At 42.9% G+C, this 17,499-nt stretch overlaps 1 protein-coding gene across 1 annotated transcript in view; it reads left to right on the forward strand.

The window, feature by feature from the left end:
- The window catches only part of GABRG3 (gamma-aminobutyric acid type A receptor subunit gamma3), a 549,201-nt gene extending 538,849 nt beyond the window's left edge, over positions 1–10,352 (forward strand). The window contains exons 8-10 of the mRNA XM_064367750.1: positions 2,864–3,060; positions 3,357–3,416; positions 8,275–10,352. Of these exons, the coding sequence (XP_064223820.1) occupies positions 2,864–3,060; positions 3,357–3,416; positions 8,275–8,556 (539 nt within the window). The 3' untranslated portion in view covers positions 8,557–10,352. The remainder of the gene's footprint in view (positions 1–2,863; positions 3,061–3,356; positions 3,417–8,274) is intronic.
- Positions 10,353–17,499: the final 7,147 nt, after the last annotated feature.

The raw sequence follows: 17,499 nt of genomic DNA on the forward strand, positions 1-17,499 counted from the left end.
CAGAGAAAAGAAAACAAGATATTAAAACAGAACAAACAGGAAACACAATATAAAATGGGATAGTTATGTATTAAATATCAATAATTACATTCAATGTAAATTGCTGGAACATACCAGTAAAAAAAAAACAGAAGTTAGCAGAGAGAATTAAAAAAATAAAGCATGATCCAGCTATGATGCGTCTCCAAGAAAGTCACTTGAAATAGGATGATATTTGTACACTGACATGAACGTTCATGTAATCACCAAAAACTGGAAACCATGAAAATATCCCTCAACGAGTGAATGCCTAAAAAAGCTATGGAACACCCAAACCGTGAAATACTACTCAGCAGCAGGAAACAACAGAGTATTGATGCAGCAGCAGTTTAAATGTGCCAAGGCACTGCGCTGAGTGGGGGAAAAAAAAAAAGCTAATATCAAAAAGTGTTATTTTAGTTTGTGTTTAAATTAAGGGATTTACTTCTGACTGTAGTAAGATGCCAGGATTTATATTCACTCATCCCTCCAAGGTCAAGAAGAAAGTTGTCCCAGGATTCTGTGAGGCCAGGATCATCTTCCAAAGCATCGTATATGTACCAGACTCAGCTGAGATAACCTTCCTGAACTCCCTTGTGCTTTCCCCAGAGAGGAAGTCATGCCAGCAGGCATCTCCTCAGAGTACCCTTCTTTACTAGGTAAAAAAATCAGGACCTGCCAGAGCTCCTAGACAGGGCAGTTAGTGACCCCAGATTCATGGGCCCCAGAATCACAGGAATCTGAGTTTGAGCAGTCACCACCTCTGCAGCTCAGCGGGAAGACCGTCAAATATCTGCATCGCAGTGCTAGTCAGATAACAGGTTCTGTTCTGTATTAAATACAGATTCCTGTGATTCTGGGGCCCATGAATCTGGGGTCACCTATTGCCTGTACTAAATACAAATGCCTAAGCTTTTCTTTTTCTTCAGCACTGTATAGTTTCAGGGTGGGGGTGGAGGTGGGGAGGATAAAGCTCATGGCCACTGTCTACAGCTGGAATAGAGGCCACTCATGACAGCTGAGGGACAAAGTGTGTGGGAATTGCAGACACAAACAGTTTGTATTTCTATTGAAATAGAAACTAAGATTTTGAACTTCTTAGACACAATGTGGTCACATTTTTAAATGCTGAATCTGATGTTTATTAAAAGAGAATAATGGCTTTCAGCTTCATCCATGTCCCTGCAAAGGACATGATCTCATTCTTTTTCATGGCTGCATAGTATTCCCTGGGGAGACCATTAGGGAAAAGAGCTAATGCATGCTGGGCTTAATACCTGGGTGACGGGTTGATGGGTGCAGCAAACCACCATGGCACACGTTTACCTACATAACAAACACGCACATCCTGCACATGTACCCTGGAACTTTAAAAAAAAACAATAAAATAAATTTTTTAAAAAGAGCTTTTTTCATAAAACTACATCTGACATCAGTATAGACTTTTCCAGCTTACACAGCATTTTTACATGAAATTTTACCACCTATATTAAAGAGTACCCGGCATTCTACTTTCACTGCACGAGTTAAGGAAACTGATTCAAAAATGGTGATTCCTCATGCCCAAATGCTAAAAAAGCCCAGAGCAAGGTGGAGGGCTTGGACTTTCAGGTGGTATTCTTTACACCTCAGCAAGCTGTCCACCCCACGCTTTGAGACTCATTCTCTAGCTGGCCCTAGCAGAACTGCCTTGAGCAGGTGCAGGGAGGGGCTACACAGAGGCTGGGATGCTGCAGCGAAGGTGGAAAGGCACATGTCCTCATCTGTCCTGTGTACCTAGTTCTCCGACTAGTACTGCAGTGCGGATATTTTACGGTGTTCTCACTGAGCTACAGAGGTGGTGACTGCTTAAACTCAGATTCCTCTGATTCTGGGGCCACTAACCCGCCCTGTCTAGTCGCTCTGGCAGGTCCTGATTTCTTGGGGCATTCACCGACAAGATAGTCAGTCTTAGCCGGTTTCACATGATAATCACTCTTGTTCGTTTTATTCTTATGTTCAACACTCTCCATTTCTTTTTTCACATTTTCTCTTCTAAGGCATCCATCTCATGTGTGTCTCTTTTCTGGATGTTTTCCACAATCTTTGATTAAACCTCCAGTGTTGACCCATGCATATGAAATGGTCAAAGTCAAACCAACATTGAGTATTACCAAATAATTGATTCATTCGATGCAAAGCATTCATTTAAATGCCTCAAATGTGCCAGCCACTGCTTGGGGACAGGCAAACAGAGACACGTAAGGTACTGTTTTTGGCTTACAGACCACACAATCTATCTGGGAGACAGATACATAGAGACTTACGTGATTCCCTGTGATAGCGACGACAGAGCTGAGGTATGTCGGAGGTACAGGGAGGTCGCGGATATGCATGTTGTCAGCTCTGCCTTGAGGATAAGAGTGGTTCTGGAGCCGGGTCTTCAAGGACAGAGGGGATTTTCAAACTAGGGAGGGAGGAGAAGTAAAAAATAAAAGGATTTAGCTGGGCAGGAGTGTGAGATGTGGAACAGCAGGGACTGTGTAGGACTGCAGAAAAAGCGTCTGCATTAAAAATCACTTAAAAGGCAAAATGTCCAACAATGAGAGAATCACTGAATAAACTGAAAGGCGTCCACTCGATTCAGGCATTTTAATGTTACTGCGAAGGCTGTAGTAAGAAATTGCGTTGAAACATTGCTTACAAAATTGTATAGAAGTTAAAATTCAAAGTAACCTTACACGAGGAACGTAGCACCAGGGACTCCTGTGAGGCCGCCCTGCTGGGGTGGACGGCTGTGGGTGACCGTCTGTGAGTCCCGTTGCGTGCTGCATCCTTTACAACGTGCTGCCTGTCCTCTGTGCAGGCATCACCACGGTGCTGACCATGACCACCCTGAGCACCATCGCCAGGAATTCCTTGCCGCGTGTGTCCTACGTGACCGCCATGGACCTCTTTGTGACCGTGTGCTTCCTCTTTGTCTTTGCCGCGCTGATGGAGTATGCCACCCTCAACTACTACTCCAGCTGCAGGAAACCCACCACCACCAAGAAGACAGCATCGGTGAGCTGCAGTAGCAAAGGTTCTCCGGGAGGCAGTGGGCGCTGTGTGAGTTGAATGTGTGTATGTAGTTGTATTCCTAAGGATCGTATAAAGCATGATATAAGTACCCAATTCAACGAGACTTTTTAAAACCAGACAGGGGTTCCGAAGATTTGAATGTGACTCGCAGGCGTCTCTGGTGTCACCTGCCAGTGACGTGGTTTGATTTAGTCATACCCTAAAGATTGCTCTTAAGAGTGACCTTGGATGCAAATGTTCACGACAGCTTCCTAATTATCTTTCTTCTCTTCTTGTAGTTACAGCATCCAGATTCCTCAAGATGGATTCCTGAGCGAATAAGCCTCCAAGCCTCCTCTGTATGTATAGCCTTACAGGTGCAATATTTCTGAGAACTTTCACTAAACTAAGAATGCATTTGAAAAATGCATTGCCGTTGATGCGTGCGTGTGTTGAAGGCCAGTGAGTGATGTGCATGTGTCTGGTATTGTGTTAAAAACCCAACTTTGCCAGTTTGGAAATTAGAGGGAAAAAGTAACCATAGTCCTTCTACATGGGGATTAGTGTATGGCATACATAGCTCTGACTTTTTTAGCCATTCAAATAATAAATGTTTATGCATTTTAGAAAAACTGAATTATGATTTTTATATTGCCTTCTAGCCTCTTTTATAAGTCAAAAATATGCACTTCAGTTTTGTGCCCCAAATATTATTGTACAGGATCATTTTAATGAGTGCATCGTATGCTCATGATTGAGGCACAGGCGGTCTCAGCGGGACACTGGGCTCATCTACTTTTTTCTCACTTGCATTTACATTCTTATCACTACCAATCTGTAAACACCTGTGGCTGTTTACTTGGTTGTAAATTCTTAGAAGCAGAGTGTTTGAGCAGAGGGGTTGCATGGTCTTTGGTGTTTGCCAAATAGCACTCCGCCAGCCCCATCAGCAATGCCAGACACCCCATCCCGGAACTTTCCCTGCATTCAGTGTGATAGTCCAGCAGGAAGATGATCTCTGCAGACGTTTCTCATAGGCACTTCTTTGACTGTTGACAATATTGTCACTTGTTTATTTTTGATTTGCATTTGCATTTTCGTGAATTGCTTTTGAATGTTTTTTAACTTTTATTAGTATTTTAAAGTAGCAGTCTGACAGTTGCGTATTTGTTATATATTATATAAATCGTATTTTATGAAATATATAATTTATATAGTCTTATATAGACTATATTAAGGATATTAATGTTTGTCACGTAGCTTTCATTCCAACTTGAATTGGCAACACTGCCACCATCCTTTTTGTGCCTTTTCCTGTGTGTCATTTGGTTTCATGCTGTCAAATCTGTCAGTGTTTTCTTTTGTCGCTGCTGCTGCTTGTGTTCTGCTTTGGAAGATCCTGCTGTCCTCAGGATGACGTGGTCCTCTTCACTTTCTTTTGAGCACTTGGCTTCCGTTATGTTCTTTGTGCTTTCATGTAGCAACTCACTTCATTCTCACAACAAACCTCTCCACAAATGAGAAAACTGAAGTGTGGGTAAATTAAGCCCTGTAAATATTGACCAAGGTTTGACAATTTAAAAACAAATTTGTTACATTTAACTGTTAACACATCTAAATTTCTTTTGGCTAGAGGTAACAATGTAGCTTTATTGAAAAATCGAGAAATATATTTTTAAATTGCTGATGTGAACTACAACTTTTATCACGTGACAACTTTCATTTACAATCCTGACTTCTGTTCCTTTACACATATGTATACTAATTACAATTTACTAATTGCACTGAATGTTTCAAGACCACCCGTAAGCCGCAGGTGGTTTGCTAGTCAGTCAGGACCTCATATGCAGCACATTTCCAGCCCAGGGTCAGGAGACCACATAGTCAGCTGCACTCTGCAAAGTGTGGGTCATGACAGTTCATCCAGAAGGTTCGTGGACAGATCACTGTTACAGCTGCAGGAAGCCACAGCGAACACACAGATTTCACCAGCAAAGGCTTCCAAATGGCATGGGACCGAAACAGAGTGGGAAGGCGTACATCACCACACGTAGCCAGGACCTGGGTGTTCGAAGAAGGAAACAGTGACATCTTTAGTACAGAAATGATGCTGTCAAAAGAAAGAAAAAATCCTTTCACACAGAGAGAAAAAGATAATATCACAAAATGGGCAGAAATTCTTTTTTTAAAAAAAGGAAAAAGTGGGAAAGTTTAATGACTTTGAAGAAAGTACATAGAAAAATAATTCACACAGAAAGGGTGTGAGGCCAGGTGAGAAGACACGGCCGGAGATAGCTGCAGCGGGAGTGATGCTAGTGTGTCCTCTGCTGAGTGAGAACCGCCAGCTTTCCCACTCGGTTCTGAACGGCCTGCAGCCTGATGCTAGTGCAGGAGCCACCATGACCAACACGAAGCAGCAGAAATGAGCAGCCTCGGAGTGATGAGGGCCAGGGGTCACGCTCCGTGAACGGTCACATGCGTGGCGTGGCGTGAACTGTTCCAATTGCTCTGTGACCCTTTCCTCACCTGTAGAAAGCAAGGCTGAGGAACTGCACATGTGCCCAGGAAGCACGGGGCTCTGGGACACTCAGGGGGCTGCGCTGTACACACAGACGAGAGGAGGGAGTCAGGGACCCAGCTGGGCTGCAGAGGACTCTGGGGAATCATTCACTGAAATCTCTATCTTGCATTTTGCTTCAGTCTTATAAAATGGAATTTGTTTCACTTCGAATCAGTGAACTACGGAGACATAATAAGAGCTATTCTAATTATTGTAAATACTGTCTACAGGTGTTTCCGTGATTGTGGGTTTTTATAGTTCCCTAAATAAAGTGAAATGGAGCTTTCTCTTGCTCCAGAAACCATCCTACTGCCTTGCCTGTAGCCTCCAAGGGTTGCCCTTTAGATCTCTGGTGAGCCATCCCCACACCCGCAGAGCCTTCTGCCTCCCAGTCTGAGTCGGAATCTTCCTGTGGGGCTACTCTGCCTTGCAGAGGCAGGCTTCTCCTCTGTGTGTTCAGTAGCCCCCACTTTCATCCACATAGCAAGAAAGTACACAGAGGCATGGGGCTGAAGCAATGCGTGGATGAATGGCTGGCTGATCACTATCAAAGCACACGTGTAGGAAAACCTTTATTGCAATTGTTAATAAAGGCACATCTTTCCTACCGGAGCTTGCCAAAAAGAAGCGGATCCCTTAAATGGAGTGGGGTAGAGGCAGGAACTTCTATGTTTTGGCAAACCCCTGGTGATGTTTACATCTACTTGGGGCAAAGAACATTAACCTAGAAGAGACATGTCCACATTAGGGCCATAGAGACAGCAGGACTTTTATTTCTGCCTCATCAGGATTGCAGAGGAGGAGGAGGGTGGGCAGCCGTACCATGAGACCCCACTGGTAGCAGAGGCCGGTGGCCACACGTGTGAGGAAGCAGCGACACCCTGTGAACATGTGGTCCGGGCCATCCCACTGTAGGTCCCTCCTCACACAAAAATGCTTCCCCTTTAAGAAAACGCACCAGTCCTTGCACCAGGCTGCAGGTACTGACTGAGTGCCCGACCAGCACTTCCAGCTGTCCCCGATTTATGACTCCACGACTGTGAGCATGTCCAATCAAACTGAGGCCCGAAAGTAGGAGGGAAGGCAGTGCCATGTCCTCTTGTGATCGTATTTTTGGGTGCAAGGCTAACAGGTTGTCACGATGCTTTCTAAGGAATTCCGGATGGCCTCTGCCCAGCAGCGCCACACCCAGGCGAAGGCCCTCGCCAGGCAGGCCTGCTGAGAAGCGTTCCCTCTCCACCCATCCTCGGTGTCAGCCCCACGGCTGCCACTGACATGTCTCAGATCAGCTGGCACAAATGAAGCAAAGCAGGCAGGCAAACAGGCCTTTCAGTTCTCTTCCATTCTTCAGTCCACTTTGGAAATGTGTCCCCTCAACAGAATTCGATGTAGTGCACACTTCATAGTTTTTGTTTTTGTTTTTGTTTTTGTTTTGAGACGGAGTTTCGCTCGTTACCCAGGCTGGAGTGCAATGGCGCAATCTCGACTCACTGCAACCTCCGCCTCCTGGGTTCAGGCAATTCTCCTGCCTCAGCCTCCTGAGTAGCTGGGACTACAGGTGTGTACCACCATGCCCAGCTAATTTTTTGTATTTTTAGTAGAGACGGGGTTTCATCTTGTTGACCAGGATGGTCTCGATCTCTTTAGTAGAAACGGGGTTTCACCTTGTTGACCAGGATGGTCTCGATCTCTTGATCTCGTGATCCACCCACCTGGGCCTCCCAAAGTGCTGGGATTATAGGCGTGAGCCACCGCACCCGGCCACTTCACAATTTTTTAGACGAGCTCAGCCTCTGTGTGAAGAATTCACAAGTCTATTGGCAGCCGTGTCGCAGGGTGAAGGATGATTCCTCTCGTTTAGGAGTGAATAGTACGTTGTTCCTCTCCTTTATCTGCTCCACTTGGACTTTCCCATGTCAAGAAGAGGGCGTGGGAGGTAGAAGAGAAAGCCCTGCAGGTGTGCACATTTCTGGTTATGCCTCTTGAGATGGTAAGCAGTGTCCAGCCACCTCACACTGGGAAAGCTCCCTTTCACCAGAATCACATGGGACGTGAGGGTCCTCTCATCACTTCTGCACATCAGACCTTTCACTACTCACCGATTAGAAAAACATAACACATTTGTCTCTCCACAGTTCAATATGCGTACTGTTTCACATTTAAGAGATAAATACGTAGCATATTCATACTTACTACAAATCCACAGAAAAGTAGACAGAATAGGGACTTCAAATGACTAATGCACATTCAAAAATATGCTTAAACTTCTTCATTAATAATCTGCAAAATACAAGATTTGAAAATGCAATGCAATTTTCCTTGCATCAGAATTGCAAGGAGTGAAAAGGCTGGGGTCTCCTCTCTCAGCTTTGGAACCCCGTCCTCTGTCTCCGTACAGGGGAGCTGCTTCTTTTTTCCTTCTTTCTTCTACCTTCCTTCTTGCCTATTAAATTCTCTGCTTCTTAAAACAAACAAACAAACAACAACAACAACAAAAAGACCAACTTTCTCCAGCATGGGGAAGTGTGGGGGATGGGCATGTCCACTCATCCTGTTTATCTGGGAGACAGATGTAATATGAACCCATTGCTTTATACACGTCAGGGTGTTTTTCTTGCATTTTGCGATAATTGTTGTGTCATTCTTGTTGCCTGCAGAACTATTCCCTCCTGGACATGAGGCCACCGCCACCTGCAATGATCACTTTAAACAATTCCGTTTACTGGCAGGAATTTGAAGACACCTGTGTCTATGAGTGTCTGGATGGCAAAGACTGTCAGAGCTTCTTCTGCTGCTATGAAGAATGTAAATCAGGATCCTGGAGAAAAGGTCGTATTCACATAGACATCTTAGAGCTGGACTCGTATTCCCGGGTCTTCTTCCCCACGTCCTTCCTGCTCTTTAACCTGGTCTACTGGGTCGGGTACCTGTATCTCTAAGGGATGCTCACAGGAAAGAGTGAAGAGCGTTTGGTTCACACCTGACCTTCCGTTGCTTCTCCGTTGGGAGTAGCAAGGAAGGACACTGCTCAGTGTATCTTGTTATAAATGACCTTTCAGCAACACAGGAAGTAGTCAGCAAAGGTTTCTACTATGTATCTCACACACACACATACACACGCACTCGTGCTAATTGAGTTTTGAAGTAATATTCTTGCTAATCCCGACTGAATTGTAGCTTGATGTTGTTTCTGAGTGGTTTTTTGGATATTAGAAGCAGCTGATGATTACTCTTGCAAAGAAATCTGTAAAACGTGCAAGAGAATGTCTGAGATGCTCTCTCAGGCCCCTGGTCCTTCTGCAAATTTCCTTCACAGCCCTGGGTGTCGTGTCCACGCGTACTGAACCACCCCTGGCCGAGACTCACTCCTGCTGGCTCAGCCGGGGCTCTCTGTGCTCCAGCGTGAGCAGCGGTGGGTTTCAGCCCCAGTCTCCCCTCTCTGTGCCCTCTCTGGCCCCGGCACCATCGTCGTTAGCTGGCACCGGTTACCTAATAACGTCGCTCTAGGCCTGGGAAGAGTACTCTGGCATTGTCTACGGATTCCATTGGAGGAGAAAATAAGATTTTCGAAATGTGTTGTTGGGTCAAAGATGATTATTTCTGAACATCAGAAGGTTATTACTTTAACTTGTGAGGGGCAAGAATATTTGAACTTTGGGTTCTTGGACTAGTTCAACAACATTTCACCTTAAGAGCTGCATTTACTAGACCAAGGCTGAGCCCCAGAGTATGTGTCTAGCTTACGTCAGATTATTATGGGTTCAGTAATTGTCTTCATTTTGCAAAGAAAGGTATACAGTGCTCACAACCTGTTATCTTGAAACAAACACCAGAGTGTGAAAGACATGTAGATAAAATTTTATTTTATTTATTTATTTATTTTGAGATGGAGTCTCACTCTATTGCCTAGCCAGGCTGGAGTACAGTGGCACCATCTCGGCTCACTGCAACCTCCGCCTCCCAGGTCCAAGCGATTCTCCTGCCTCAGCCTCCCGAGTACGGTACACACTACCACACCCAGCTAATTTTTGTTTTTTTTTTTTTAGTAGAGGCGGGGTTTTGCCATGTTGGCCTGGCTGGTCTTGAACCCCTGACCTTAGGTGATCTGCCCACCTCAGCCTTCCAAAGTGCTAGGATTACAGGCGTGAGCCACCACGCCCGACCAAAATTTTAAAAATTTCATAGTGAATATTCATTTTCACCTCAAACCAACTTTAGATGCAAAAAAATGGGCAATGGTGATCGTGAGGTACATATTTTGATGAACAAGATTATTTTGTACTTTGAAATACGGATACATAGCAAAAATCCCAAAGAAAAAAAAATCCTCCCAAATCAATACTCTTTTGATATTTTTATAACACAAAACCAACTTGCTTATTGCTGTTAGTTCTTTGTTACAACTGGATGCCAGTGTGAACTGCAGTAGACTTTTTGAAGCTTCTTTTCATCAGTAGGCAAAACATAAGTCCTACCAGATAGTCAATAATGCTTTGGCATTATTAAAATTTGGAACCAGAATCGCTGTGCTTCTCATCTTTCTCACACAGAAAACTGAAATCATTTCACCTAGAAAACATGATTTTAAAAGCTGTCTATTGAGCATACCATAATTACTCAGAAAAGTAAAATATTTTGCAGAGAAAGTATAGAGAAGTGTCAATTTCACACAATTTCCTACATGTATACCAGACACAGAAGAGGATGGGAGTGGAATAGGCCAGAAAAATTGAAATTAGATTTACCTGCTTTTTTTTTTGTTTGAGAAGGAGTCTTGCTCTGTCACCAGGCTGGAGTGCAGTGGCGCAATCTCGGCTCACTGCAACCTCCGCCTCCTGGGTTCAGGCGATTCTTCCACCTCAGCCTCCCGAGTAGCTGTGACCACAGGTGCGTGCCACGACGCGGCTATTTTTTTTTGTATTTTTAGTAGAGACGGGGTTTCACCGTGTTGGCCAGGATGGTTTCAATCTCTTGACCTTGTGATCTGCCCACCTCGGCCTCCCAAAGTGCTGGGATTACAGGCTTGAGCCACCGCGCCCGGCCTGCTTGCTTATTCTTATTAAGATCATTGCATATTAAATGAATGCAAAGATACAGATATATGAGGCCTCAGTTTTCAAGGATGGAGCCTATACAGCGTGAGACATTCAGACTCATTGTTTTTCTCCCTGTCTACTCTCTGCCTTTTGGTCTGGTAGTTGCTACAAAAGCCACAAGCCAGTTGCCTTTAATTTAGCAAATTCAGTTTTGAAAATAATATTTGTGAAGAAACGGGTTGAAAATATCGTCTTAAATGAAGCGTCTCCTCTATCGGAGAGGTTCACACTCTGGTACTCTAGTTCTGTCTCTCATGCATAAGCAACCCCAGCCTTGGCAGAGATATTCTGCAGGGGCCCTGACCAGAGGAATCCAGGTCACGCCACAGCAATGAGCACCAGGGGAAGACGGTCCAAGGACAGTTTTCAAACACAGTGTCCAACCTTTAGATGGGTAACTTCTAACAAGCTGAAGAACTGCAACCTGCTACATTTTAAAAGAAGTTCTAGAGAGAACTGAATTTTTTAGCAAAATTCTAATTGGGAGTAAAATAACCTAAAACAACTTTTTTATAACATGGATTTGTTCAATGTTACCTTAAAAGAATTTTCCTGATGCCTCATGTTTTGTTTCAAAACCACTCAATATTTGGATATTTGTAGCAACCCTCTTGAAATTTTACATGTAGGATAAATACACCAATAACCTCAGTTTTCCGAATCCAGCCATTCTCTTCTTCCCAACCTTGGCAGTCCTCCTGATGAAAACAGAGGAGTTCAATGCCCCTTTTCCAGGAAGGAGAACCTTCATCTAAAGAAAGTCCAGCGGATTTGACTAACTGGGCATCGTAGTGTAGATTATGCATATATAGCAGGCTACCCAGTAGGGGGTCTGAATAAAAAGAGCTAAAGCACCCCCTAAGAGCAGGTCCATGCCGGGTTCTCTGCAGGTTTGCACAGGTCAAGTTCTCCATATCAGTGTCAACTCCTGAGATGAGCCTTTTCAGTCCACAATACAGGAGAGGTGAGTGTGCCTTGCTCAGCTGCAGAGCTCAGGGGCTTCTTCGGATGTGCGTGTTTACTGTCTAGAGGAAGCAGAGGAGCAGTGAGGGGAGAGTGGGAGGGAAGTTCGCTTTCTTTCACTAAAGACTCTCCTTTGCCAGGATGCCTGATCAGGAGGGACACGTGTGGGCATGGGGCACAGGGCTGCTCGACACAGCTAAGCCCCAGCTTGCTTTCATGTGGAACTGGGAGCTATTTTGGGTGGAAGTTGTCTGAGTGATCTGCATTCCAAAGGTGCTACTGTGTTCTTCACTTTCAGAAATACTTTTTAAGATGAGGAGATGACAGTTTTGTATTTTGATATGGAATCCAAATATCTGACCACTGTGGATCCCACTTTAAACTGTGACTGTCTCTCTTTTAAGTTGCATATTGGGTGAGGGGGAAAGAGAAGAAAAAGCATTTCACATTAATGGAACTGGAGAAAAATGTCACTTCAGAGCCTAGAAAGTTTCAGCTTCTGCAAAGTCGCAATGCCACCTACCAGAACAGAGACTCCCTACATACCAGACAGAGAAGGACAATGTTAGTATAATTTACTCTGGACCCAGCCAATACTGCCCCCAGTTTACCCAAAATATGCCTTAAAATGAAACAAAGCTCAAATAATACACAACTTGTAAGATTTTCCATTTCCTGCAGTCAGCTCTATTTCATGCCAAGCTTTATCTTTTATGAATGAATGGAAATAAGATTTCATTTCTTCATATGCCAAACAGTCTTTTACATCAAATCAATTAAGTACAAAGATTTTGCAGGTTCTTCAACTGAGAAAATGCTTGTCCTCAATAGCAAAGCATTTCACTCTATATAGGGGAAGTTGAGGTCATTCTAAACATCACCCACACAGTCCTTCTGATGGGGATGTGTGTCTCTGTAGAACCTTCACACCAAATCATTTTAGCTGGTGAGTGCTTGCTGCAGTCAAAGTGAGTTTGCAGGCATGTTACTTCGCTGCTGTGCAAACCAACCACACTCTGGAAGCCGCAGGAGAGGGGCCAGTTACCCATTCTGCGTTGCCTCCAGTCCCCACGACTAGGAAGCAGCAGGCCACTCCATCTAAAGGGCTGGAAGACAAAACCTCTTCTTCCTTGATCATTTTTATCTCAGCTGCCGAAATGGAAATTTTCTGTGATTTCCTTCGAGACTTGAAGAATTATACCTGGTCTCCAACCATTATTCTTATCACTGTATCTGTTCAGTGCTCTCAAGGCACAAAGCGCTTTGAATTCACTCCGTGATCTTGCGACTCTTTTCGAGTGCTTTTTCTGAGCGACTTTAAACTGTTGTGTAAGAAACTTCATCTGCAATTTCTGTAAAAAAAAAAAGTGAATGACTTGAGATACACATAATCTGATGTAAATATACATTGAAGTATTAAGTTCTATTTCTACTGTCCACCTTAGACTTTAGAACACTATCATTTCACAAATATTCAGAAAGGTTCTGGAAATAAGGGGGAAAAACTGGAAGATGACTACACTGGAAATGTTAAATTTACAATATTCTGCTGAGCCCCCTTCAAATCTCCCAAAGTCAAGAGAGTATGTAATCTGTACGTATTTTTTTCTCAAATTTGCCTGGAGGAAACATTCAGGTTCAGAGAGTTTAGCAGTGGCTCTGTGTTTGTGTTCTCTGTATAATCACATCAAAGAACCAAAAAATAACACTTCCTGGTAAGTGACAGCCCCGTCCCTGATCCCTCGTTGGCTTATGTTTTATTATAAAAGTCGATCTCTATCGTTATAGAGAGAAAACGTGTATGTCTTGAGATGATCGGATAAGAACTCAGCCATTCAGCATTTCTGGAAGAATAAAACCTTGGCTTTCTTTTCCTTAATGTCTAATAGTATTGAAGACTAGAGATTAGGGCATTTCCGTTCCTCCTTTTAGAATTTCTACTGATTACAAGCTAGCAACTTCAGGATATCAGCTTGATCTAGCTGTAATAAAGCCAAAAGGGAGACATATGTTTATTTATTTTATTTATTTTTTTTTTTTTTTGAGGCAAAGTTTTACTCTTGCTGTCCAGGCTGGAGTGCAATGGCACCTCTACCTCCTGGGTTCAAGTGATTCTCCTGCCTCAGCCTCCAAGGTAGCTGGGATTACAGGTGTGCACCACCACCCCTGGCTAATTTTTTTTGTTATTATTATTGTACTTAAGGTTCTGGGGTACGTGTGCAGATCACGCAGAATTGTTGCATAGGTTCACACATGGCAATGTGGTTTGTCCACCCACCCCCCCGTCACCTACATCTGGCATTTCTCCCCATGTTATCCCTTCCCGACCTCCCCACTGTGCCTCCCCCTTGGACCCCCCAACACACCCCAGTGTGTGATGCTCCCCTCCCTGTGTCCATTTGTTCTCATTGTTCAACACCCGCCTATGAGAACATGTGGTGTTTGATTTTCTATTCTTGTGTCAGTTTGCTGAGAATGATGGTTTCCAGGTTCATCCATTGTCCCTACAAAGGACATGAACTCATAGGTTTTTATGGCTGCATAGTATTCCATGGTGTATATGTGCCACATTTTCCCTGTCCAGTCTATCATCGATGGGCATTTGGGTTGGTTCCAGGTCTTTGCTATTGTAAACAGTGCCACAGTGAACATACATGTGCATGTGTCTTTATAATAGAACGATTTATAATCCGTTGGGTATGTACCCAGTAATGGCATTTCTATTCTGGGTCAAATGGAATTTCTATTTCTAGGTAATTGAGGAATCGCCACACTGTCTTCCACAATTGTTGAACTAATTTACACTCCCACCAACGGTGTAAAAGTGTTCCTATTTCTCCACATCCTCTCCAGCATCTGTTGTCTACAGATTTTTTAATGATCGCCATTCTAACTGGCGTGAGATGGTATCTCAATGTAGTTTTGATTTGCATTTCTCTAATGGCCAGTGATGATCAGCATTTTTTCATATGTTTGTTGGCCTCATATATGTCTTCTTTTGAAAAGTGTCTGTTCATATCCTTCACCCACTTTTGGATGGGCTTGTTTTTTCTTGTAAATCTGTTTTAGTTCTTTGTAGATTCTGGATATCAGCCCTTTGTCAGATGAGTAGATTGAAAAAATGTTTTCCCATCCTGTTGGTTGCTGGTTCACTCTAATGATTGTTTCTTTTGCTGTGCAGAAGCTCTGAAGTTTGATTAGGTCCCATTTGTCTATCTTGGCTTTTGTTGTCATTGCTTTTGGTGTTTTAATCATGAAGTCCTTACCTATGTCTGTGTCCTAAATGGTTTTGCCTAGGATTTCTTCTAGGGTTTTTCTGGTGTTAGGTCTTATGTTTAAGTCTTTAAGCCATCTGGAGTTAATTTTAGTGTAAGGTGTCAGGAAGGGGTCCAGTTTCTGCTTTCTGCACACTGCTAGCCAGTTTTCCCAACACCATTTATTAAGCAGGGAATCCTTTCCGCATTGCTTGTTTTTGTCAGGTTTGTCAAAGATCAGATGGTTGTAGATGTGTAGTGTTGCCTCCAAGGCCTCTGTTCTGTTCCATTGGTCTATATCTCTGTTTTGGTACCAGTACCATGCTGTTTTGATTACTGTAGCCTTGTAGTATAGTTTGATGTCTGGTAGTGTGATGCCTCCCACTTTGTTCTTTTTGCTTAGAATTGACTTGGCTATGCAGGCTCTCTTTTGGTTCCATATGAAGTTTAAGGTGGTTTTTTCCAGTTCTGTGAAGAGGGTCATTGGTAGCTTGATGGGGATAGCATTGAATCTATAAATTACTTTGGGCAATATGGCCATTTTCACAATATTGATTCTTCCTAACCATGAACATGGAATGTTTCTCCATCCGTTTGTGTCCTCTCTTATTTCCTTGAGCAGTGGTTTGTAGTTCTCCTTGAAGAGGTCCTTTACATTCCTTGTTAGTTGTATTCCTAGGTATTTTATTCTCTTTGTAGCAACTGTGAATGGGAGTTTGCTCTTGATTTGGCTCTCTGTTTGTCTGTTATTGGCGTATAGAAATGCTTGTGATTTCTGCACATTGATTTTGTATCCTGAGACTCTGCTGAAGTTGCTTATCAGTTTAAGGAGATTTGTGGCTGAAATGATAGGGTCTTCTAAATATACGATCATGTCATCTGCAAATAGACACAATTTGACTTCCTCTTTTCCTAATTGAATACCTTTTTTTTTTTTCTTGCCTAATTGTTCTGGCTAGAACTTCCAATACTCTTGTTGAATAGGAGTGGTGACAGAGGGCATCCTTGTCTAGTGCTGGATTTCAAAGGGAATGCTTCCAGTTTTTTCCCATTCAGTAAGATATTGGCTGTAGGTTTGTCGTAAATAGCTTTTATTATTTTCAGATATGTTCCTTTGACACCTAATTTATTGAGAGTTTTTAGCATAAAGTGCTGCTGAATGTTGTCTAAGGCCTTCTCTGCATCTATTGAGATAATCATGTGGTTTTTGTCTTTGGTTCTGTTGATGTGGTGAATTACGTTTATAGACTTGTGTATGTTGAACCAGCCTTGCATCCCCGGGATGAATCCTACTTGATCATGGTGAATAAGCTTTTTGATGTGCTGTTGCAGTCAGTTTCCCAGTATTTTATTGAAGATTTTTGCATGGATGTTCATCATGGATATTGGCCTGAAGTTTTCTTTTTTTGTTGAGTATCTGCCGCGTTTTGGTAGGTATCAGGATGATGTTGGTCTCACAAAATGATTTGGGAAGGATTCCCTCTTTTTGGATTATTTGCAATAGTTTCAGAAGGAATGGTACCAACTCCTCTTTGTACGTCTGGTAGAATTCGGCTGTGAACCCATCTGGACCTGGACTTTTTTTGGTTGGTAGGTATTAACTGCTGCCTCAACTTCAGCCCTTGTTATTGGTCTATTCAAGGTTTCAACTTCTTCCTGGTTTAGGCTCGGGAGGGTGCAAGTGTCTATGAATTTAAACATTTCTTCCAGGTTTACTGATTTATGTGCATTGAGTTGTTTGTAATAATCTCTGATTGTAATTTGTATTTCTGTGGAGTCAGTCGTGATATCCCCTTTATCGTTTTTTATTGCATCTATTTGATTATTCTCTTCTCTGTTTTATTAATCTGGCTAGTGGTCTATTTTGTTGATCTTTTAAAAAAACCAGCTCCTGGATTTATTGATTTTTTGAAGGATTTTTTGTGTCTCTATCTCCTTCAGTTCTGCTCTGATTTTAGTTATTTCTTGTCTTATGCTAGCTTTTGAGTTTTTTTGATCTTGTTCCTCTAGCTTTTTCAATTTTGACAACAGGGTGTTGATTTTAGATCTTTCCTTGCTTCTCATATGGGCATTTATTGCTATAAATTTCCCACTAGACACTGCTTTAAATGTGTCCTAGAGATTCTGGTACACTGTGTATTTGTTCTCATTGGTTTCAAAGAACATCTTTATTTCTGCCTTCATTTCATTGTTTATCCAGTTGACATTCAGGAGCCAGTTGTTCAGTTTCCATGAAGTTGTGCAGTTCTGAGTAAGTTTCTGAAATCTGAGTTCTAATTTGATTGCACTGTTGTCTGAGAGACTGTTTGCTATGATTTCCATTCTTTTGCATTTGCTGAGGAGTGATTTACTTCCAATTATGTGGTCAGTTTTAGACTAGGTGCCATGCGGTGCTGAGAAGAATGTATATTCTGTGGATTTGGGGTGGAGATTTCTGTAGATGTCTATTAGGTCTGCTTGGTCCAGATCTGAGTTCAAGTCCTGGATATCCTTGTTAATTTTCTGTCTCGTTGATCGAATATTGACAGTGGAGTGTTAAAGTCTCCCACTATTATTGTGTGTGAGTCTA

This window comes from Aotus nancymaae, unplaced genomic scaffold, assembly GCF_030222135.1.
Source record: "Aotus nancymaae isolate 86718 unplaced genomic scaffold, 86718_ANA_hifiasm-v0.15.2.pri h1tg000075l, whole genome shotgun sequence".
Classification (NCBI taxonomy): domain Eukaryota; kingdom Metazoa; phylum Chordata; class Mammalia; order Primates; family Aotidae; genus Aotus; species Aotus nancymaae.